Source organism: Homarus americanus, unplaced genomic scaffold, assembly GCF_018991925.1.
Source record: "Homarus americanus isolate GMGI-L3 unplaced genomic scaffold, GMGI_Hamer_2.0 scaffold27956, whole genome shotgun sequence".
NCBI lineage: Eukaryota > Metazoa > Arthropoda > Malacostraca > Decapoda > Nephropidae > Homarus > Homarus americanus.
In genome coordinates, this window is record NW_024713532.1 from 24,453 (window position 1) to 50,487 (window position 26,035).

The following is a 26,035-nucleotide window of genomic DNA, read 5'->3' on the forward strand; positions in this document are numbered from 1 at the left end:
TACATGTACAGTTCAGCTTTGCCCTTAGGACAGTGTGTGCATGTAAATGAGTTTCAATAAATGAATAAAGTTACATATACGAGTCAAAAATAGTTGAAAAACTTTATGTAGATAGAGCTTGGATGGCTACATTTTAGAATGACCAATAATTTTAATACTGTATAAAAAAATGCACAAATATTAAAAGAGCACAATTTTCTTGAAATTTACTCCAGTGGAAACGAATGTAAACATAGAAGAGATTTCTGAATTGGCTGAGTTCCTCCTCAGCTTATCAGCTGATGTTCAAAACAAAACGTGATTTTCGTAGGGATATCGTTAATCAAATTTTTTTTCGTTAACCGAATTGAAGATTCTTGTGGAAGGTAATTCGTTAACCGAAATTTCGTTAGCCGAGGCGTTTGTTAACCGAGGGACCACTGTACATAGAGAATCTAAAATGGGTGTCTCTCTTTCTTCTCAGCACCACAAAACTCTCACTTTTAAGCTTGCCAGCCATTTTAAAGTGAATTACAAACGAAAATTTTGTCAAAACACACCGCAATCACTGACGTTGGGACTCGAAAATATGTAATTTGACAAAATTTTGGTACGACTGAGGCGGTCGTATGTTTTTTGGTTGTCGTAAGTCGAGTGGGTTGTAAGTCGGGGAGGAGCTGTACAGTCTGCAATGTTAATTGCAAATTATTTCTGCATTTTTTATGTTTAATATAAACTGTAGTAATAATAATAAGGATAAGAATACAATGATATTGCTTATGTCAGATTATAGCCTTTATTAAAAGCAGGATGTGTTATAATATATGGATGATCAAGAGTAAAGTATTTTAAAGGAAAAATCATCCACCAATTTCACAAATATATTAATACGTAATATCCATGAATACCGTATATGCAGTGTAAAAAAAGAATAATTTAGGCATATGTTATGATTCCAGAAACTGCATTTTTTTCTGGTCTATGAATAATTTAGGGATTTTACGGAGTCTCCAAATTTTTCTGTTCCGAGTCTGAAAACCAATTCCGAGGTTAGGTTAAGTAGCAAATTCCAGAAGCTTCCCAGGAACTGGAATAATTCCCCATCAATCATGATACAGGTTGTACCTCTCTAGTCCGGCAACCTCGGGACCTGACCGGTGCCGGACCATGGAAATTCACCCTTTTCCTGTACAGATAGTGACTTGCGCTTACGTTTGCACCACTTTCACTGCTTCATGGCCTCTTTGAAGACATATTGAAGGGTTAAATGTCATACAGTAGCTTCTCAAATTTCGCGAGTTTTTAATTCAATGTTTTTAGTTTGGACTCACAAAAAAACACTACATAATTAAAATTTTGACGGCGGAAACTCGAATTTCGACGGGTTTGAACGGCCCGCCAACGTTCAGACGACGTGCACAATCGTGTAAACAGCGTCATTTCTCTTATGTACAATAGATTCATTATTGTTTATTACTGAATGTCTTTTTTATTGAATTAATGTTTATGTGTGCAAAATGAGCAATACAATTCATTAATAATACGTAGAATATTAAAACACACGAGGAAATGAGACAGCATTGTTTTCGTTGATTGCAAAACCAGTGACTGACTGGTTCCACATATAAAACAAGAAAATAAGACCCTGGTTGTAGCCGTAGTAAAATTTATGCAAAAAATGAATATGGTTGTTTTAAGTAATGTTATCTAATGTTAATAAGTAGAACAATAAAAGTAGCAAACCATTTATGTTAAAGAAAAAAAGTGAGACTGCGCGTATGTAAATGCGCACATGTGAAAAAGATATCGTCATTACTCTACATAAGAATATGAAAGCAACACTTATTTACTGTTCATATATGTTTTAATTAATGCTTCTGATTTTTTTTATAATTAATGTTTGTGTGTGCAAAATGAACAATACAATTCATTAATAATTCGTGGAATTTTAAAACACACGAGGAGACAAGACGGCTGCCGGCATTGTTTTCGTTAATGTTTACAAAACAAATGACTGATTGGTTCTACATATAAAACAAGAAAATAAGGCCCTGGTTGTAGCTGCAGTAAAATTAATGTAAAAATTAATATGGTTGTTTGAAGTAATGTTATTTAATGTTAATAAATGGAACAATATAAGAAGCTAACCATTAATGTTAAAGAATAAAAGTGAGATCGCGTATGTAAGTGCGCACATGTGAAAACATATCGTCATTACTCTACATAAGAATATGAAGGCAACACTTATTTACTGCACATATATATTGAAGGGTTAAATGTTGTACTCTGTATAGACAAGCAGAGAGAGAGAGAGAGAGAGAGCTGGACTGCCGGATGTAAACAAACCTTAATTTCCCGCGGCTTTGTTGTTGTTGTTTTTTTTTATTGGGATTAGCCCTGCTGGGCACATGTCACTGACCCACATTGGAGCCTGAGGGGCAAAAATGTAATACTCCTGTAATTATAATCAGATAAAAAAAAAAAAAAAAAAAAAAAGCTGGTTACCTACCTATTGGGCAAACTAAAATTGTTCCGGACCACGGGAGTTTCCAGACCATAGAATGCCGGACTAGAGAGGTACAACCTGTACCAAGATTTATTTCTTCAGTATTGGTGAAAGTTGAATAGTCAGCTGTATCTTTACCTATAAGTGAAAATAAAGTCATTAAATTGTTTGTTAAATTTGCAAATTCTGAAACATCTTTAGTTATGAGGGTTAATATTTATAAGTTTCCAACATCTGCATATTGTGGGTAATTTTGTCTGTTAAAAAAAATAAAAAAATAAAAAATTCCTATGGAAACTCAGATTTGTTTGGTTTGATATGCAACACACACTCAAAAAATTGATCTTTTTTTTAATGTAGATTTTAATGGTGATTCCTAAACTTTGATCCCTCTTTTTGGAGGAATTCATAGAACAAAAATTATAAGCCCTTTAAAATTTTAATGTTCTACATCAAAATGTTAACCTAACCTACCTACTTGGAAAACAACAGTCAACTTAAAATCCTAAGATTCCCTGGATGACCGAAAAGATAATAATACCATCAATTTCATTTATTTTGGAAGACCTTTTTCAATTTTGTTGGAATCATGAACACACAAAGCCAATATATCTGCACTTGATTCTACCACTGTCAATGGCAAAGTGAATTATTACCACCACTCCAAATGTTGCACAAAAAGTGGTAAGGTAGTTCTTTCTTGCAATACATTGGGTCACTAGGGTAATTAAAAAAACATTAATTTATGTCACTGAATTTATCTTATTAGTAACAAATTGTGGTTAAACTGATACACAAATGAAACATGCCTGAGAACCGCCTGGCACTGGTTACCTTGCATATTTGGACTTAATAAAATATGAAATTTAGGCTACTAAGTATTTATACTAATACAATATTTATTTTGGTAGTGTTGGACGATTATTAATTGTGCTCATTACGAAAATTGGGTCGATATTATTTCTGATAAGGGACGTCATTCACCATCCCAGATGGAGCAGTTCTCAGCACTCTTCAAATAGACCACTTATGACTTTTTTTAGCTTAATTTGATTTCCATACATTCCTACACATAAATTATTTGGATAAGTTATCTTAAAGGCTTTCCTTTTAAGATGGTTAGGAGAATTTGGAGGATATAAGCGGCGATGAGGCAAGTAGAGGCTGGCGGATGTTCCTGCACAAACATGGAATTGTTTTAAAAAGAACAATACAATTCTTCATGTGCTGTTCTACATGGAGGATATCTTCTAAAAAATATTATTCCTTTGCAGATTTATACAATTTATGTGCATCCAATTCTATTTCTTTTCTTTTGGTTTCAAAATATAGTTCCATTGTCATCAGGCGGGGGTGAGAGTACCACGGAAATCTCCCACATTCCAATAACGAATCATAGATTTTTTTAATTTTTTTAGCCCAGAGTGCTTCTTGTAAACCGACCATGGGGCTACCACAGCATGGTGTACACCACGGAGGTTCTTGCAATTGGCCCTTTTTATCAATGATTTACTTCACACTACGACTAATTCTATCCATTCTTATGCTGATGATTCTGCTCTTCACTCTTCTTCACATTTTCCCCTTCCTTCTAACTCTCAAAGTAGATCTGTTTCTAGGGCTGATATCATTACATCTATCAATGCAGATCTGTGCAGCATCTCCGAATGGGGAGGTAGAAACTTGGCTAAATTCAATAGTAATAAAACTCAGTATTTACCAATTACACTTTCCAAATTAGGTGATCTTCCACCAATCACATTTCAGGATGCTATCATTCTGCCAAATTTTAAAATAGATATGCTAGGCCTCACCATTTCCTCTAATATGTCATGGAAGCTACACATCCTAAACATTACTAAAGCTGCCTCCCGTAAAATGGGAATGCTGTACAGATGCCGTAGCTACTTCACTCCTGAGCAGTTGCTTCAAGTATATAAGAGATTCATTCTTCTTAACTTGGAGTACTGCTCTCTTATCTGGGGTGGCTCTTCTTCTGTCCAACTGTTAGATAGGGTGGAATCAAAGGCATTTCATCTTATTAACTCTCCTCCTTCAGTTGACAATCTTTCTTCACTTTCTCTTCGACGCAAAGTTGCGTTACTCTCTCTCTCTTTCACAGGTACCTTAACGGGCAATGTTCGGTGGATTTGGCATCCTGTGTACCGCCAGCAAGTCTGTGGGCTCGTAACACACATCTTGCCCGCGGTGCCCACCGTTTCTCTGTTGATGTCGGTCACACTAGAATAACCCGTTAAAGTGCTTCCTTCTTTCCTCACACAGCCAAAGTGTGGAATGCTCTGCCTTCTTCTGTGTTTCCACACTCATACAAACTGTCTCGCTGTAAAAAGCTGGTTTTCCGGCATCTTAGTGGTGTAGACTAATATAACCTTTTCCATTTCTATTTATAATTTCTTTCTATTCTTGTTTTTTTGCCCACTAGTCCCTGTTGTGGGTCGATGACCTGTGCCCGGGTGGGCTATTCCCCGTAAAAAACGAAAAGAAAAAAAGGGGGGCAATGTTTATACTCAAATTAATTGTTATCTTGTAAGGATTCCAGCAATGGAAGTTATGTTCTGCCAAGTCTAGACTGACATTTTATAAGATAAAAACTTTAATCCTAAAACTACCTTTGCCCTGGCTGGGGGGGGGGGGGTTCAGGTGTTGACAACCAGGCAGGGAGATTACCAAGTGCGTAGTTATCCGCCAAGTAGAGGCAGTTTAAGTTTTTCGCTTATAAAATGTCACTGAATTGACTTAGCAGAATATAATTTACATTACTGGAATTCTTGCAAGATAGCGATCCCATAATTTGCATAGTTTTTAGCAATTGGTACATTTGAGAACAGGTTTGCTCATAGGACATTTATTTCTTTTACTTTTTTCACAATATGTATTTAGGATGGTGTGTGCATGTAAATGAGTAAAAATAAATGAAGAAAGTTAAGTATATCTACCCAAAATTAAGAGTTGAAAAACAACCATAACACCTCACAGCTTGGCCCAGTAGGCTGGTGGTTGCAGTGATGAGTCTAACCTGGCTACAATGCCATGATTAATTACTATTAGCATTATTATATCAGTAAACACTATTAGTAACAGTAAATCCAGTGAAATATGGCAGGGAGGGAGGAGAGTTAAGTGCAGATGACGCTCAACTAGCAGTCTCTCGACTCACTCCCCTTACCCTCACCCGTTGCCAGGCTTACGATCGAAATACATATCTTTTAGTCTAATTTGAAAATGATGATGGGCACAGTGATTAACAAATTACATAAACCATGGATTTACCTATGATAACATAATAAGAAACATTGTATCATAAGTACAGTGAATGAAATATTCGCACAAACAACGATTGACAACTGTTTATGTTTCCCACCTCCTCTGGCACCTCTGTCCAGTGTGACCGACTGGTCAACCAGCACCCACGGGCCTAAAATGTTCTTTGGTCTGTTTTGGGAATGCTTCTTAGGGAGGCTTTTTAGTCCAGAATCCCCAAATTTTTGGTCCGGATCTTCTGAAATCCAGATTTACTGGTCCGGATCTTCGAGGGTTTACTGTAATGCATCATTCTGGAACTTCCGAGAACATTTTTCTGTTACCTGGAAAATTCCGGGGATGAGGGAGCTTTTTTTTTATTTGGCTTTGAGAGAGTTGTCTCGTTACCCGGAAATCTCTCATTCCCGGAGGTGCTCTGCACCAATTGTTCCGGCCAACACAGATATCACTGTAATTCATTTTCTCCCCCAAATCCGACATTCAATCCCATATGAGCTATTATGTCATAGTATATTATCGGTCTCTTGTTTACAGAGTAGTAACAGCTGATTGGGTCCCACTGACCCGCTCTCCCTAATAATGTTGCCAGTACTCGCCATCTCTCAACCGTCATTGTTGTCACTGCTCAAGAGGGTTGGTGCTTACCACAGGATCTATCTTGAGCACTTAGTTAATAATATTATAGCGTATTTATCAGAACTTAAGAAAGGTTTAGTAGTGTATAATGCATCTCCATATCCCCTGGTTTATTCACTCATAAGTTGTTTAAGTGCAAAAGTAGCCAAATCGAGCCATCATATATCAATTACAGTCAACCCTCGCTTTACGCGGTCCCACTTTACGCGTTTACGCGGTACCCTGCCGAACACAGAATGCTCACTTTCCGCAGTGTGTGTACCCCTTTGCGCGGAGACCGGCTGGCGGTCCTCTCGCGCCGCGCCATTTTTGGATCCAAACCTCCTGCCCTCTCCCGCCATCCACCATGTTGTGTAAGCGGCGCGAGTAGGTTGGCAGTGTATGTCTTTGTTGCGTTATCGGTGATGTCATATGACGTAGCAGACTGTGATTGGGCAAAGCATCCTTACCTCCCTCCCCGCTAGCTGTGATTGGTTTAATGTACTATGACGTGCCCCGCCGCGGGAGCGTTCAAGCCCCTTGACCTACCCACGTCAGTTACACCCCTCCCGGCTACACCGTGTATATCGGTATCCATTGTTCCATAAGAATGGCTTCCACCGGACCACCACCACCACCACAAAGAAACCTTGCATTACCTGGACCCAGCCGCCCTAAGCCAAAGAAGACATGACGTTCCTTAAGCTACGAAATCAAATATAAGATCATACAAGAGTTGGAGAAAGGAACAAGACAGGTTGATCTCGCGCGCCAGCATGGTGTTAACGAATCAACTATCAGGACAATTAAGAAGGATGCAGCCAAGATACAGGAGCACATGAACATCACAAAGTCCACAGGTGCTTCTATGATTAAGTATTTCCACAACCAGGTGCTTCTCAAGACGGAAAAATTACTTGTGAGCTACTTGGTGCGTCAGGCGCGACGGAACATGGCGGTGGACACGCGCTCAGTTAAGGAGTACGCACGTGAACTGTATGCTGCAGTGTTACGAAAGATGGGAATTACAGAGCCCAAACCCTTTAATGCTTCCTCTGGGTGGTTACAGAGGTTTAAGAAGAGGAACAAGATCACCAATATCAACATTGGTGGTGAAGAAGCTAGTGCTGACCGTGTTGCGGCTAGGGAATTTCCTCCGTTTTTACGTGAGATTATGGAGGAAGGACAGTACACTGACGACCAGGTGTTTAACATGGACGAATCTGGTCTTTTTTGGAAAAAGCTACCTTCCAAGACCTTCGTTGTGAAGAATGCCAGCAAGTGTCGGGGCCGGAAGTTGCAGAAGGAGCGCATCACCGTCCTGTTTACCACCAATGCCTCCGGGACCTGTAAGCTCAAGTTATCGGTGAACCACACAGCACGCAAGCCGCACGCCTACAAGAGCATGGGCATGGCCAAGCTAAATTTCCACTGGCTGACCGCATGTAAGGTGTGGATGTTCTCTACTCTGTCCCTCTCCTGGTTTGATGACTGTTTCGCTCCCGATGTGAAGAAATTCTGTGAGCAACAGAATGTGCCATTCAAGATTTTGTTGCTGCTTGACAACGCACCAGGACACTCGCCCCTACTGTTAGATCGTCACCCCAACATAAAAGTGGTCTTCTTTCCTCCCAACACTATGTCTATAATACAGCCCATGGACCAAGAATTGATCTGTAATGTAAAAACTGCATTCTCTGCTAAAAAATTCAAGCTCCTGAACGACTACACCAACACCAAGGAAGAGTTGCGTAACCTGAGTGACACCAACACCGATAGCAAGAGCGAAGACGGCGAGGATCAACAGTTGGCAGAGCAAGAAGTACTTTTGAAACAATTCTGGAGAACATTCAACGTCAAGAAAGCTGTTGACTTCTTGGTGGAGGCAAGGGATCAGCTGTCTGTAGCAACTGTTCATCACGCATGGAGACATGTGTTGCAAGGTATTCCGGGTGTTAGGCCGAGTAAATCTGTGACTGCTGAGGTTCAGACTGTTGCAGTAGCAGTGGACCTTGTCAGAGAAGCTGCGCAGAGTGTTACATTTGCAGGCTTCTCCGAGACCACCAACGACGACATCCTGGAGGTGATAAGGGATCCTGATGTGACTACCGACGAGATGGTAGATGATGATGACGTCATTGAAGAGGCAGGTGGTGCGTCATCCCAAGAAGAACGCCACTTATCCCATAGTAATGTAAGGGGTGCAATCGAGTGTAATGAGAAAGTCAAACTCCTCCTTTCCGACGACCCTGACGCTAACGGGTATGAAATCTTCACTACCCAGCTGTTGCAGACTATGGAGCCCTACATCAAGGTTTATCACGACAACATAAACACCAGCCGTCAGCAAAGCATTACAGAGTTCTTCGCCCGCAACCCACCACAGTCAGCCCAAGCCAGTGATAGTGACAGAGGCAGAGACAGTGATGATGACTTTGAGGGATTTATCAGGGAGGCACTAGTAAGTGTGGATGACACCGATGAAGACTCACCTGAGGGCCAGTAGCCTGCCCTCTGCCTTGGAACCAGCCTCCATTCCCCTACGCCGACCCATCTCTTCTACTAACGTAAGTGTTAACCCCAACCTTGTTTTTTTCTAACCTAACCTTCAGTTTATTATTCTCTTATTGATTGTTCCCTTCTATATTATGTGTGTGTGAATACCATCATAATGTTAAGATGTTATTTTTAGTAAAACGTACGTATTGTGTCGGGAAAAAGTGGAGTTTGGGGGTCGGCCCGGTCTCTATTTCAATTAATCCCATATGTTATGTTGTTCACTTTACGCGTTTCTCACTTTACGCTAGCCGCCGTGGGTTCAATTAACCGCGTAAAGTGAGGGTTCACTAATTTAAAAATATAAATTAGAAATTAAAATGTTACAAGACAATGGTTTATTAGTGCTGGTAATCGGGCATTTTTTTTAAACACTCGGGTCAGCAAGCCCGAAGAGCAATCCTGAGTGATGGGTTACCGTTTGGTAACCCGACAAATGGATTCATCAAACTCGAATATCAATCACAAACATCGGGTTACTATTTAGTAACCCGAACGCCGCAACTGGAGAGGGTTGGTATGCCTTATCCAAGATAAATGTAAATATACAGGTCATCCGCATTGCTATTACAGAGAATTTCCTTAAGAAATTTTTCCATAGTATATTTAACTTTTGTTTATTGTTGTTCCAGCGATGTAAGATAGGACTGACACGATTTAAATCGAGTGATTGAAACCATCATTAATCAATTTTGGCACTTTTTTCTAACCCCGAGTTCGAACATTTCTTCTAAAAAATATTTTACGTAACCTAATCTAATCTTACAAATATTGGTAGTACCCAAACACAACCGGAACAACAACCCAAACAGTGAAATATAGCTGGAGAATTTTTTTTCCAGGGTAATTATCAGCGTGGGTCACAGATGACACTTTTTGTAAACTATTACCTCAGCATCTACCTAGTACATTTGGCTCATCTTATATCTTTAGTATATAATATATTGGCGAATTGGAAATTGCATTCCATCTATCTATCACAAACAAAAGTGCGTTACTGTACTTACCATACTTGAAGCTATAAGAGGATGATTGTAGGAGTACAATGCTTGATAAAATTGGAAAAGGGCGATGGAGAGATGAAAAATCTTCATAGTTGAAGGTAAAACATCACAGGGGTACACGGCGGTCTCTTCAAAATATATACATTTCCATTGGAACCGTTATTAGAAGATTTAAATATTTGTTTTCTGTTTTACATCATCTTAATTTACATATATTATATTTCAGAGATATTTTCTATTTATATACAGTGGGGTATGCTATAACGAATCTAATTGGTTATAGAACCTTGTTCGCTATAGCATTCGTTCGTTATAGGATTAATCCGTTCCAGGCCCCCAAATACAACCACTTAACACTGAAAAATATAATATAAAATTGTAAAAATTGTAAAAAAGTGCATAAATATGCATCTAAACCCCTGAAATAAAGAATATCATTAATACTTGTAATAAAAAAAACAATAAATTAGTAAAAAAAAAAAAAAATAAATAATGTTCGTTGTGGGAGTTTCGTTCGTTATAGCATTCTCAATTTTATAGGTAAAACCGTTCGTTATAGCATACCCCACTGTATAACTAGTTTGAACATTCGGGATAAGTCTTTCGGGTGCCTACCCACACCCGAGGACTTATCCCGAACTTTCCAATAATATTGTCGGACTACCAAATGGTAACCCGACAAAATTTGGTTTAAAAAAATGGATTACGGCTCGGAGGGCGCTTTCGGGTTACTAATAAGTAACCCGAATGTTTAAAAAAATGACCGACTGTGTTTGCTGTGTTAGTACTGTTAACTCACAATATCCGGCAGGTAAATCCTGACCATGAGGTATGAGTCTTGAGACAAATACACTTGAGTTGAGTTGCCAATTACCCAAATATCCTATACAAAGTATTTCTTCCCGCCTGGACATTCAAAATATGCTGCGAAAATTAAGAACTTTCAGGAACGTTACGCAGAGTTGCCAAGGTGAACGTTCAGAAACGTCACCCCGGTTTTAAGGAATGAAGATGCAAACCTAATAAAAATAAATAAGTAATTATAATAATTATCATAAGGGCAAAAACATAAAGGGAATAAACATTTCTTACGTGCATGGGAGTTAGCACACAGATCTGGGGATTGGGTAGCAGTGTGGGGGATCTGAGCTGTTCTGTCTCTTGTTTCTGTGTGTAGTGAAATAATTGCCAAATGGCAACACAGTATTTTTTCTTTTCTTTTATTTATTATTACATTACATTTATTTATTCCTCGCATTTACTGGTACAGTATACATGAGAGACAGTTCAGCCAGGCAGTCACCCAGCTGACTCAAGAGATGTGCTTGGCTGCTGACTATGTATGCCATAACGTTACATAGGGGGGAGAGAAAGTGGCTAGTGGCTGGACACAGTTACAGCTCACTACCTCGATACATACATTCACTTCCCGCACATACATACTCATTCTCTTCATTTTTCTTAGTTTATAGTTTTATATTTTATTTTATTTATTTCTAAGCCACATTAGATCATTGAAATGATGTGCACTTGGAGCACAGAATCCCCAGTTTTTCCACTCTTTCCTCCCAAATTTTTCCCAGTGAGTCATACATCGTTAAGCCAAAAATTTATCAATTGTTAAATGAGAAAGGATGTTGAAAGTTTTATATCCCTAAACCAAAATATTACTAAGTAAATTAATGTTAAATGAGAGATACTTGTATTGTTTTATTTTAAATCAAAGTTTTCGATGACAGTCCTCTGACAAATAAAATGGACCATGCCCTTCAACATATATTTTGGCATATTCCCATTAATTAAGAGTTTCAAAAGTTGTTAGTGTGTAGATAAGGACTCCAGTCATATACCTTCAGAATACTCCTTAATGATTAAAGATAACTGTGAGAGTGGCTCTGTTTGATGTTGCAGGTATTAACAACATTCATCAGGTTAAAAATGAGACAGTACAAAATTTGAGAAGATCACCGAGGAAATTGTGTTCCACCACCATTCCTAGCATTCCATTGGAAGGACTTGCCAAACATCTACAGGATGTCACCACACTACATGGTAATTTTAGCTGTAATTTCAAGCTTGTTTTCTACTTGAATAAATATTTTTGATGTCACAAAACTTTTTATAGCCAGCCGCCCTTAACGAGGTGGCTGGAGTACTGTATTTTAGTTCACTGATCTTTCAGTTTAGGATACAGTAGATTATAACAGAAGTGGCTGGAACTGATCTAAAGGATTGATAAATCTCCCTGATTGCAGTAAAAACCTTAAAATGGGTAAACTCTTGACTTACAGAAAAGTTTTGTTGTTCAATTTTATCCATAAATCAGAATTGTTTAACAAATCCTGTCTTCCCATTAACTTCCAGTGTATAATATGACATGTTCCCAAGGACCTAAATTCTTCCCCAAGTCATAATAAAATTATACTTCAGACCTTTTTAATCATATATGTAATGGAGAAATATAACTGCAATAAGTGAATATTAATATTGATTGTTTATGTACTCGTAATAAGACATGAAACAAAAATACAATCATGCGCCGGTTAACGTCCTAGATACGTTCTTCGAAACGTGACGTTAACCAAAATGGACGTTGTCCGATCATCACATAAACTTTTTATTTATACTTATGTGTATGTGGAATACTATATACGTACATATACACTTTTACTGTTAAATCACTACTGTAATGTGATACAGGTAATTTTTTTTATCTCGTGCAAAATACATGACGTTTATATTAAATTTATTCACTGTTTTACATGGATTCCAGCAACGCCGAGCAGATGGGGGAGAGGGTGGGAGCGAGCTTAGGGGGCGTGGGGGGAGGGGAGGTAGTACGTTTGACATTTGGCACCGGCCCAGGTCTTACGTGTGTATATTTATCAGTTCTTAGGTGACTAAGCTTCTCTCTTATAAAATGCCAATGAAATGACCTGGGTGAATATAATTAACATAGCTGGGATTCTTGTAACATACTGATTAATTTGAATATAAACATGCTATAATTTGCACTAGACTAAACAATTTTAGTACCGTAATCAAATTAGTACATGTGCACTCCAGCTTTGCACTAACGTCATTTATTTCTATTACGTTTCTTTTAGTATGGTTTGTGCTTGTAAATGGATAAAAATAAATGAAGAAATCTATGTAAATGTACCCAAAAATACAGTTGAAAAACTTTTTTATAAAATGTATTACAATACTGTACACTAATGTACAAAATTTTTTATCTCTTGAGCAAAATATATGACGTTTATATTCAAATTATTGGCTGTCTTGCAAGGATTCCAGCAATGCAAATTATAATCTCCTAACTTTAGTCTGAGATATTATGCAAGATAAAAACTGTAAGCCTAAAAGCCTGGCTGGGGGAGGGGGGACTGACGGCTCCGCCACCCAGCGAGGGGTTGGTGGGGGGGGGTGGGGGGTTGAGGTCTCTGTGTGTTTATTTAACAGTCCTACTAAGCTTCTCTCATTTTAAAATGCCAGTGATATGACCTAGGAAAATATAATTAACATAGCTGGGATTCTTGTAAGATACTGATTTATTTGAATTTAAACATGTTGTAATTCGCACTAGACATAACAATTTTAGTACTGTAATCAAATTAGTACATGTGCACTCCAGCTTTGCACTAATTTATTTTATGTTTCTTTTAGTATGGTGTGTGCATGTAAATGGATGAAAATAAATGAAGAAATTTATGTAAATCTACCCAAAAATACAGTTGAAAAACTTTTTATAAAATGTACTACAGTATTGTACACTAATGTACAGTCGACCCTCGTTAAAACGACTAATAGGGGGGGAGGGGTGTCTGTTTTAGCCTATTGTCCTAATTAACCGATTTAGGGGTTAATATTGCATAATATTGCATTATACAGCTATGTGTATGTTTATTTGAGTGCCCCGTCATAGGAGTCCGTTTTCTCTCACTTCAGGACGCCTGAGTCGTACGTTTTCTCTTAATCTTAGAGTGCAGTACACCAGTGACTTCTTTATTTCTTAGTAATGACACAGAATTTAAAATTGCAACTGGGGTTGCAATTGTTGAGACAACTTAGGTATGCCTGATTACAGTTGGAATATTCAAGATCCATTGTGAGTGATGTTTAAAGCTTCAACTGTCTTTATGGTTGGTAAAACTTGTCAAGTCTGTCAGTCTGAATGGCATGTGTGAGGCCTTGTGTTTGTACAATCGCTAAATATATAAATATATAATGTTATGGTAATTATAAGAAACACATAGGCATGACGAGATTTATTACAAAGTGATGAAAAGGATACTGTAAAGTGGGTAGTCCACAAAACATGTCGCTATGTCTCTCTTTATTTGAGTGCCCCATCAAAGAAGTCCGCTTTCTCTCACTTGAGGACGCCTGAGTCGTCCGTTTTCTCTTAATCTTAGAGTGCAGTACACCAGTGACTTCTGTATTTCTTAGTAATGACACAGAATTTGAAATTGCAACCCCAATTGCAACTGGGACAATCCCAGAACCAGAAATTTGATACGGACAGTTCAGATTTCGTCCGATTTATCCGAAATCCGGATTAAAGGGGTCCGAATTAACGAGGGTCGACTGTACTACATTTTTTATATCTTAAGCAAAATATATGACGCTTATATTCAAATTAATCTCTGTCTTGCAAGGATTTCAGCAATGCAAATTATATTATCCTAACTTTAGTCTGAGATATTATATAAAATAAACATAAAGAAATCACCAATCTTTTATCTTGAACACGAGGGTGGTGGGAAGAGGGGGGGGAGGGGGCGGGAGGTGAAGTGACAGAATGTCTGGCGTTTGTTTGTTTATTTATTTGAGATAAGATTTGACAGTTGGCGCTGAAGGCCTGCCTGCGTGTTTATTTATCATTACTTAAGAGTGACTAAGCTCTTTTTATAATTTTCCACCCAAACGACCTGGGTGAATATAACTTACATTGGAAGGATTCTTGTAAGATAGTAATTTATTTGAATGTTTTTTTATTTCAATTTAAATTTTAATTGTTTATTCCTTGATAGAGGAAGCGGGATCCTAGTGCTGTCACTTGGTACCCCTGTACCATAACACCAGAAGCAACTGGCCAGTGTCACAAGTATATACAGTACAGTACAGTCATCCCTTGGTTATCGCGCCTAATTGGGACCCCGCCGATAACGAAAGTACAGAACCTATGGGATTTATTCTAATTGGTTCATTTACCCAAGACCCAACCCCAAGTTTCCCATTTTACGACCATTTAGACCCACTAAATATATATATAATGTTATGGTAAATATCATAAACACACATAGGCATGGCTAGGTTTATTACAAAGTGATGAAAAGGGTACGCTTAATACTGTAGTCCACAAAACATGTAGCTATGCTTTTTTTATTTGGTCCCCCGTCATACGAGTCCGTTTTCTCTCACATCAGGACGCCTGAGTCCTCCGTTTTCTCTCTTAATCTTAGAGTGCACCAGAAACTTTACTATTTTTAGTAATGCCACAGAATTTGAAATTGCAACCCCAATTGCAACTGGGGTTGCAATTGTTGAGGCAACTAGATATGTCTGATTACAGCAAATGTGTTATTGTCAATTTGTAGGTGAAAGATTTTATCCTCAATAGATGTAGGTTAACATTTCACCTGTAGGCAAATGCTTAAAAAAAGCCTAAGTAAGGAAGCATATTCCTTTAACACATAATATCTGACCAGTATGGGGAGGATCATCGTGTCTCCGTCAGGGGGTCGTGGAGTGGTGGTCCAGCAGGCGTCACGTTTTTTTTTTGGGGGGCGGACGTATATGCGATCGGACATTGTTCGGTTGGACATTAACCGGCGCATGACTGTACTGTACTTACGAGAGACTGGTGATGGCTCCCCTTCTGCATTTACCACTTAGCATTGCCAATCCTCTCTCTCCTTGAGGGGTGAACCATAATGTCTGAAGTGTGAATTCAAAGTATCAACTGGTGAATGGGAGGGAGAGTGGAGGGATGTGTCGTGGTAGGTGTCTTACTGTGGGGGAGAGACAGGGTACTGGGAGTGAGGAGGGAAATTGTATATCAGTTAGGAGAGATTATAATGCAGGATAACGCTTTAACAAAAGTGACAGGGTTTCCACAGCTGAGTGTAATAGTCTAGCACTAGCCAGATGGAAATATTAAAGTTCCAATACGATGAGAGGGGGATAAATCCATGTTCTGAGTAAGGTGTTCCTTTGCAGATGGGGGCATTTATGAGCAAATGGTTTATGGATATGTTTGAATTTATATCATGTAAAAGCAGTGAAATTTTATTTAACCCCTTGAGTACGAGATGGAATTTCCCCAGTCGAATAAAGCTATCTGGTTGTAGCCAGAATAAAATAGATAAGAAGGCATCAGACTGAAGGGATTAAACAAAACAATCAGGAAGTGGGCACCATATATTTATTGTAATACAAACTTGATGTGAACAAAATAGTTCAGTTGGCAGCTGTCTGGCTTCAAGTCAGCAAACCACATAGTTTGTTTGTGCCAAACAGTGAGGTTAAAAGGTAAAAAAAAAAGGACACTATTATTGTTATTATTATGAAACATGCAATTTATGATGCAAAGTGATATAGTTGTTGCTTAAAGGTCATAAATAATAGTTTCTTTTATGTTGTCAACTGAAGGGAACCCTCGACTCCCACTCCTCCACCCTCCCTGCCTCCAACACTCAACTCCTACTCTGGGTTGCTGATGGTCAAACAACTGCAGACAGTTCATAGAGAAGAAAAATATTGTTCCTCACATGTCGATGAGGCAGTTATGATGATAATACAAATCCAAGAGATACTCAGTGCAGTATTTCAAGCAACCGTCATGAACTTATGAGGTAAAATCATATTTGTTTGATAACCCATTATCTGGTAACTATCACATTGGCAGACTCATGCCAGAATGGTATTGTGACATTTGGCCACAGGCATTTGGGCCATGGGTTAGGTTAGGTTAGGTTATTATGCTGTTACTTTGACCCATGGACTAAGCGTCCTATCCATCCTGGGCCAAGCGTCCCAGAATATAGAAGTAGTTGAAAATAGTTTAAGGTGTAACAATTAAAACACTGAGAATGTGTGGAAAATGATATTTATTCTAACTAACACCTAGTAATGTGAACGAGTAGCAGAGACTAATAACTCTCACACCTTGGTCGCTTGAAATACTGTACTTGTATTCTCATCATAATTGTCTCATGGAAATGAGAGGACACAACATTATTCTACTCTGTAAATTGGTTGTAGTGATCTGACTACCAGAGTACGAGTTGGGTGGTACAGGCAGGGGGTAGGGGAGTGTGGAGTCGAGGGTTCTACCAGCAACTCTGTCCAGGACTGCCGTCACATTTAGTGCACCGCGTGGAAATTGTATTATTTAATACTTTTAAGCAACAGTAATATCGCTTTGCATCATACAGTAAATTGCAAATTTGATAATAATAATAATATTAATTTTAACTGCCAAATGGTTCGACAGTTAGAATGACGTCACGTCTTTAGGGTGAGAGAAACCCGCAACGTGGACTCACAACAGCTATTGATTAATTTGGTCAAAACATGGAGATGTGAGACACGTTAACTACTGATTACATTCCATTACATGTACAGTCGGCCCTTAACATACGCGGGTTTATAATACACGGATTTGCAAATACGCGGATTGCCCCGCCGGAGGAATATTCTGTACATTGAAGCAATTGAAGTACATTCAAATCGCGCGCGGCACCGAACACGGGACACCGCCCGCTCCCGCAACCTCACACACGCATAGCTCTCCCTCACTCAGTCAGTCTTGCTGTAACCACGCTTGTGTTGACATCAGCATTGTAGTTGCAAAAATATTACATTTCTGTGAATGTATTATATCAAGCACAGTATGAATAGAATATCACTAATATAAGATTATTTTAACCGAAAACTACTAAAAAAACGAGTAACATATCTTGAACATCGGAAGGTTAGGTAAAGTCTTTTGTTTTCATGAAGTTTATCCTAATTTACATTGAAATGCATTACGTTTCAGCAAAACTACTATTTATTTCTGAGAATATGGAAATGTAATATTTTGCTGAAATGACGTACGTATTACAGTGGAAACTGACGAAAGCAATGACTCGCTTTCTTTCGTTCAAAAGATGTTACCGTAATCGCTTATCGAATGATTTTCAGTTAAAAAACTGTTGTATTACAATAATATTCTTTTTAACTGAAAACCATTCGAAAAGCGATTACGGTAACATCTTTTGAACGAAAAAAAGCGAAAGTCATTGTTTTCTTCACGATTTTATCCCACTTTCCACTGTAATACGTACGTCATTTCAGCAAAAATATTACATTTCCGTGAATGTAGTATATCAAGCACAGTATGAATAGAATATCATTGTAATATAACAGTATTTTAACCGAAAACTATTAAAAAAATGAGTAACATCTCTTGAACATTTGAAGGTTAGGTAAAGTCTTTTGTTTTCGTCATGTATTTTATCCTATTTTACATTGAAATACATCACGTTTCAGCAAAACTACTATTTATTTCTGAGAATATATTCATTCAGGCACAGTTTAGGTAAAATATACATGTGCTGTAACATTTTTTTTATTGAAAACGATTCGAAAAACACATAGCCTCTAGCCCTGTTCAAGGAGAAGACTGGGAGGAGCTGTTTGGTGCTGCAGACGATGACAAGGAAAATGATTTTGATGGATTTTAATGAAAATATTCAGAAAGACCCTGGCACTGTCAAGGAAAGTGGCTACTGAAGGCTTCCAGGACATGGCAGAGGACGAGATTAGGGAGCTAATTGAAGAGCACGACACTGAGCTGACCAAGGAGGATCTACAGGGGTTAGTAGACTCAGGCAAGGAAGAGGAAGAGGAAGGGAAAGAGGATGAGGAAGAGCACCAAGAAATAACGTTGGAGAAGTTGGGGAAGATGACCAGGAATATTGAGGCACTGAAAAACCTGGCCTATAGTATGGACCCCTCCATGGTGCGTGCCCTAAAATTCATGCGAGGGATGGATGATGTTTTTGCTCCATACAAAAACATCATGGAAGAAATGAAAGAAAGAGACGACAACTCCCCATCACCATGTTCTTTGATCACCGAAGGAGAGATTTAACACCATCAATCACTGGCGGCAGTGAGGAAGCAGCTGAATCCACCGTCGCCCCCACTTCACCACCCGTTATTGAATTCAGTGACGATGAGCCCGATGACCCCCGTCCTGTCGCCGAGGATAGGTACTGTACAGTTAAGTGAAATTTTTATCTCTTTTTTTTTTAATAGTTTTTCTTGCCATGTTTATTGTTTGTAAAAATGCACAGCACAGTACAGATCAGTACTGTACATAGGAAGTGGAGGTGCAGTAATTCACAAAACATTTGTGTTTGTTGTCGGTAGTAGTGACAGTGAGGAGGTGGAGGAGGCGGAGGAGGGAGCGGAGGGAGCGAGTTGGGAGGAGTGGTGACCTTGGACGGGGGAGCAGGGACGAGTGGAGATGCCAGCCAGTACATTTCGGGTGTATTAATTGTTTTTATAGCTATTTTTGCATTTTCATATTAAATACTGTACATTACGTTTCAACAAAACTACCATTTATTTCTGAGAACATGGAAATGTAATATTTTTGCTGAAATGATGTACGTATTACAGTGGAAAGTGGGATAAAATTGTGACGAAAGCAATGACTCTCTTTCTTTCGTTCAAAAGATGTTGCCGTAATCGCTTTTGGAATGGTTTTCAGTTGTGGGATTATAAGGCTAATGATAGGATAGAATATTATTGTAATACAGTACGAGTAAAATAGTTTTTTAACTGAAAACCATTCGAAAAGCGATTACAGTAAAATCTTTTGAACAACGAAAGAAAGCGAAAGTCATTGTTTTCATCATGATTTTATCCCTCTTTCCACTGTAATATGTACGTCATTCCAGCAAAAATATTATATTTCCATATTTATTTCTGAGAATACGTATATTCACTCAGTCACAGTTAAGGTAGAATATACTTGTGATCAGTGGCGGCTCGTGAAAAATAAAATGGAGGGACTGCAAGCCTCACACAACAGTAGGATACACAAATTTGACCTACCTCAGGTATGAGTTGTAGTTGATGTCCACGAATTCCCAGGGCATTGTAGTAGTGTTGGTGGTAGAAGGGATGGCCGAGGTGGTGATGGACCAGTATTAATTAAAAATAAAGTCGGCGTGTCTGCTCTTCGATGTAGCAAAATTGTTTATTACTATTTCATTAAAATCCTTTATTTCTGTTATCATTTTATTTTCAATGGATATCACTGCTAAAGCAGACAGTCTGTCATTCACCATGCCGAGTCCCTACCAAACAATAAGCATGGAAAGCAGAATAAAGTATTTGCCTCGTCACAACCACAGAGCCATTCACATTTCTGATAAACACTGATGTTAAACTGGCGTGTATATTCTTTGTTCCTGCTTGTACTGTTCTGTTGAATGGATAAAACTGGTGTAGGTCTTCCTCTTGCTTTGATTTCAGTCTTTTCATTTAATGTCAGCTGGGAAAAGTTGATGTTTTGCAAATACTTCACTCGATTATCCATCGTCAAAGGGTAATTAAAGAAAGCACGATTTAACCACACCGTCCACACGCAATGTAAACACGTTGTACGAGACTGAGCTGCTTCAAGTGCAGCTCATTGTCTCCAGAAGTGGTGCGGCGGCGGCGCCAATTAATAACAGACATGAATCGTACAGCATTGACAGCAACTATGAAAGTAACTTAAATTTTGGTCTGATTTTAATGAAAATTCACTTAGCAACGTATTGAAAATAATTAAATAACATATAAAATGATATATTTGTTGGTAGTGTATTATTCAGCTGTCTCTCTAAAGGAATCATACGCCTGGCAGTGAGTGTCTGGGGGGACTGCAGCTCTGCAGCCCTATGCACGAGCCGCCACTGCTTGTGATGTAATATTTTAATGAAAATACGGTATCGTAGTTTTCTTTTGTTTCAAATTTAATTAACAAAGATTGATGTTTCAAATGTAATGAAAAAAAATTTATGTACAGTATCTATAAATACACTTTAATAAATGAATACTTTGTTTTACATCGTCCTGTGCTACCATACCATGGATTTGGCTACTTTGAGCTTGCTATGATGACGCAAGAGATCTGCCCTGGCAACTGTACCGACACTCACAGATGGTGGTGCGTTGGTGCATCGTTTCCATTGTTTACTGGTAGTTACTGGTAAATATTTTTCAACCTAACGAAACTATATCCCTTTTAGAGGTCGACCCCCAATTTTTTGCCAAATAATTTGATCTTAAAAGCTCGAACTACATACAGGTATATACGGTAAATAAGGACATAGGGGGGGGGCCAGGGTTTTTTTTTGGGGGGAGCACACAGCGGATTTTTAACTTCCACGGGTATCTCTGTTACGTAACCCCCGCTTATGTTAAGGGCCGACTGTATATATTATACGTCAGTTAGTAAATACACTATTCAGTATGATTATTATCTAAATTGCCTTACACTATGCACGTATGTAGTTCACAACATTTCACCATCATTGTGTTCTTTCGCTCCAAGTAACTCCTGTTTATAGCTAGTGTGTGTACATTCTGATGAGGTTGGATGATACTGTGTGCCAGAGGTGTCCCGAGCTCCTATCTGTGGTCATAACAACGAGACGCTTGTTCTATGACTGACATTTACAAACATCTGGCGAGGTTACAGGTCGCGTGACCACATGGGAGTCAGAGGTCACAGCATATGAGGGCGGCGATAGCAATAATAATAATAATAATAATAATAATAATAACAATAACAATAATAATAATAATAATAATAATAATAATAATAATAATAATAATAATAACAACAGTGATATCTGTTAGCAGGAACAATTGGTGCAGAACACTTCCGGGATTGAGAGATTTCTGGATAATGAGATGACACTCTCTCAAAGCCAGAAAAATATCCTTCATCCCCGGAGTTTTCTGGGTAACGGGAAAATTTTCTCGGAAGTTCCAGAAATTGTCCATTTACATCATCTCTTGAACCCAGAAAAATGTCCCCATCCCCGGAATTTTCTGTCTGCTGGAATTTTTGGGGGGAATTTCCAGAAAATGTACCCGATTTTCATCTCTCAAACCTGGAAAAAAATTTCCCATCCCTGGAATTTTCCAGAAAACGTGCCCCTTAGGAACGATTTTCCGTAAAATTCCGTTGATAGGGGATTTTTTTCAGGCTTTGAAAGAGTCGTCTCGTTACCTGGAAATCTCTCATTCCTGGAAGTGCTTTGCACCAATTGTTCCGACTAATGCAGATATCACTGTATTATTGTAATAATAATAATAATAATAATAATTTTTTTTTCCCTTTTAACCTAACTGTTTGACACAACTATGTGGTTTGCCAATTCTATACCCGACAGCTGCCAACTGAGCTATTTTTGTTCACATCAAGTTTGTATTACAATAAATATGTGGTTCCCACTTCCTAACTGTTTTGATTGATAATTAACTCCTTCAGTCTGACGCCTTCTTTTCTGTTTTATTTTGGCTGCCGCCAGACGATTTTATTCAGTTAGGAAAGTTCCATCTTGTAGTCAAGGTGTTAAACTAAACTTTGCTGCTTCTACAAGATGTAGATTCAAACATATCCATAATTCATTTGCCCCTTTTTGCAAAGGAACACCTTACTTAGAACATGAATTCATCCCCATCTTAACCTATTGTAACTATTGTATTTGTATCTGGCTCGTGCTAGATGATTACACTCAGCTGACGAAACCCCAATTGTCAAAGCATTATTCTGCATTGTAATTTCTCCCAACTGATACAGTGGTCCCTCGGTTAACGAGCTCAATTCGTTACAGAAGGTTGCTCGTTAACCGAAAAATTCATTAACCGAAACCATTGTTTCAATGGGTTTTTGGGTAATTGGTTGCAGCTCACCGAAAATTACATACAAACGAAATTTAATGCAGTAAAGTACACTTACTTTAAGGTGTGCATGTAGAAGGCTCCTGGTTGATGATGATGATGATGGGAATTAGAATGGGGGTGGAGGAGAAGGGAGAAGAGAAGGCATTGGGGTGGAAGAGAAGTCACCCCATGTGCCATTTCACCCATAAAATTTTAGTTCACTTGGTGTAATTCAAGATTATTTTCTTTAAATCAACACTGCACTGCGCTATATATCATCAATATGTAAAATAAATTTCAAAATGACCAATAATTTGACTGGAAACAGCAAAAAAGCATTTATGTTGAAGAGAGTCTGAAGCAAGATGTTACCTCCACTGAAAAGACACAGAGACTGACGCCTGTTTGGTGTGTTGACAGGCTGGATGGCGTGCATAAAACTAGTTTCCTTACCTTCAATTATGTTCAATAATTGTTAAAATGACTAAAAAATTGAATATTAAACTTTTAAAATTATTCAATTGTATAAACTTCTTGATATTTACTAAAATGGTAAGGAATATAAGCCCTAGAACCGATTACTGTATTGGCAGACTAATACTGCAGCTTGTGGACCGCCAAATGCAAGCAAAAACATGTTGAGGTCGGCTAGTAAGAAACTCGTTAATCGAGGGATTGCTCGTTAACCGAAGTTAAGAATCTTATGGAAAGTAACTCATTAACCGAGGCGCTCGTTAACCGAGGTACCACTGTACTGTACATTTAAGTACAGGTTGGGATAATTTATGTGGCTGCAGTTTCAAAGCTTTGTGACATCACTATAATGAGTCTCCATATGCCCTGGTTTATTCATTGATCAGTTGTATAAGTGCAAAAGTAGCCCTGTTGAGCCATCATGTATCAATTCATTTTAAAATAGAAATTATAATGTAAATTATTATAAGACAATGGCTTAGTAGTGCTGTTAATGTGTGAGCTGTGTAAGTGTCTTGGCATGTCACCTCACCACCTGACTCCTGTACAAACTCATCAACTTCTTCTTATCCTACAATGTGCTTGGCAAGCTAAAACACACACACACAGACACACACACACACACACACACACACACACACACACACACACACACACACACACACACACACATATGGGAATTAAGACAACAAACATCCAGTGAGGGTCTTGTTGTGTGACTGCATGGAGGCAAATTAAAAGATCAGTGTTGAGGAGCTTATAGCTTGGCAACCCACACCTTTCTGCTTTCTCACTCCATATTTTAAAATGTTATGTAATGTAATGTTGAAGGGATACAACTTTGCTCATTTTTGCTTATACTTATCACAATCTCTAAAATATTTTGGGTTTCGTGTTTATTCAAGACATCTTCAGGTCATGAGACCCACTAATCCCCTACCCAAGAAAGGGTGACCTGACATTCCATCAGAAAGTCAGTAATATGAAACCACTAATCCCTCACCCTACCTCCACCTGACATTGAGTCAGTTCTGGTCCCTCTCCAAAATACTTGAGCTTCGTCTTTATTCAAGACATTTTCAGAAAATGCTCTCAATTTTCGACCTCGGAAATTTTTTTCCCAAAGCCGGAATTTTTTTTTTTATTCCGGCTTTGGGAATGCTTTTCTGAGCTAATTTAAATTCCGGTTATCGGAGAGTTCCAGGTTTGAGGGATTCCGGCTAACGGAGATACAGTAATACCTCGATTTAAGAGGTCAATTGAACCTGCGGAGTAGTGCGTAAAACGAGAAACGGAATAACAGAACATATGGGATTAATTGAAATAGAGACTGGGCCGACTCACAAACTCCTTTTTTTCAGACACAATACCTACGTTGTAGTAAAAATAACATCTTAATTTTATGATGGTATGCACACACAATTAATAATTAAGAGAAATATCAATAATATTAGGTTTTTTAACACTTACATTAGAAAAGATGGCTGGGCACACGGGGATGGTGGGTTGGTTCCGAGGCAGAGGGCAGATTATTGGCCCTCACCTGTATCACTTGCATCAATTGTATAACTATTCACCACAGAGGCTTGCAGGGCCTCTTTGTCAAACCCCTCAAAGTCCATATAAGTCCATATCCTCCCTATCACTGACTTGGGCCAGCTGTGGTGGGTGGCGGGTGAAGAACTCGGTAATGTTTTGATGACTGGGTGACCTTGTGCGCACCCTGCCCGCGCCACTTCCCGCGTATATGAGTAGATGCACCGCGTAAAGTGGGCATTCCGTTTCTGGCGGGGTACCGCGTAAATGTGGAAACGGGTAAACGAGAACCGCATAAACCGAGGTATTACTGTATTACTGTAACTTGAAGTTATGTAAATCCTGAGGAGTGGGTATAACTTTAATGGCCTCGTCATAATCAATCGCATACCGATCTAAGTCTTTCTCTGCACTCTCAAAAAATCGGCACACTGATTCTTCATCAACTAAATCATTGATTATTGATGCCGGCAACAATTCAGTTTCATTATAAGACTGAGTTATGGGCTAACTTTCACTTGCATTCGTTGGGTCAGGCTCACTTTCATCACTATCAAGGTCAATGCATGTCTCGTCACTGTCCACTTCTACCTCCTCACAGTCTGTATGTTCTTGTTGTGATCATTAGTGTCACTGTTTGGTTTGTGTTACCATTAGACTCACTTTCATTATTTTCATCTTCACTTTCATTATCATCATTGCCGTCAGTGCATGTCACGTAGCTCTGTACCGGAACACAATCTGCAAAAAGGACTTGTGATGCATAGCAGTCTCTTTTTATTTTATGAGTTTACCAAGATCACTATCACCAAGCATTCCTTGGGTGTCCACGTGAGCACTGTAGCCACTACCGAGTAAACACACGCTCAGGAATAATAGGCTCCTGAACCCACACCAGAAGGCCTGGCCTCACTCGAGTCTTGCTCTAATATCGGGCAGATATTGCACAGCACTTCTCACACTCGTGGAACACGAATAACATCAATGATATGCCGAAAAGTTATCAAAAATAGCAGTAGAAAGTACACTGAACCTCCTTATGCCATACAAAGCGCCAAAACTAACAAGGAGGCAGCAATCTGGGCGCGCAGATTGGCCGAGGAGCTGTGACGTAGTAAGAGGAAGTCCATTGTCATTGGCT

The 26,035-nt window shown here is 38.7% G+C and overlaps 1 protein-coding gene across 1 annotated transcript in view; it reads left to right on the plus strand.

The window, feature by feature from the left end:
- Positions 1-26,035, plus strand: part of LOC121872234 — a gene marked incomplete at its 5' end in the record, with an annotated part of 68,900 nt that overhangs the window by 18,393 nt on the left and 24,472 nt on the right. Inside the window, 1 exon segment of the mRNA XM_042374904.1 lies at positions 11,854-11,994. Coding sequence (XP_042230838.1) covers positions 11,854-11,994 — 141 coding nt within the window.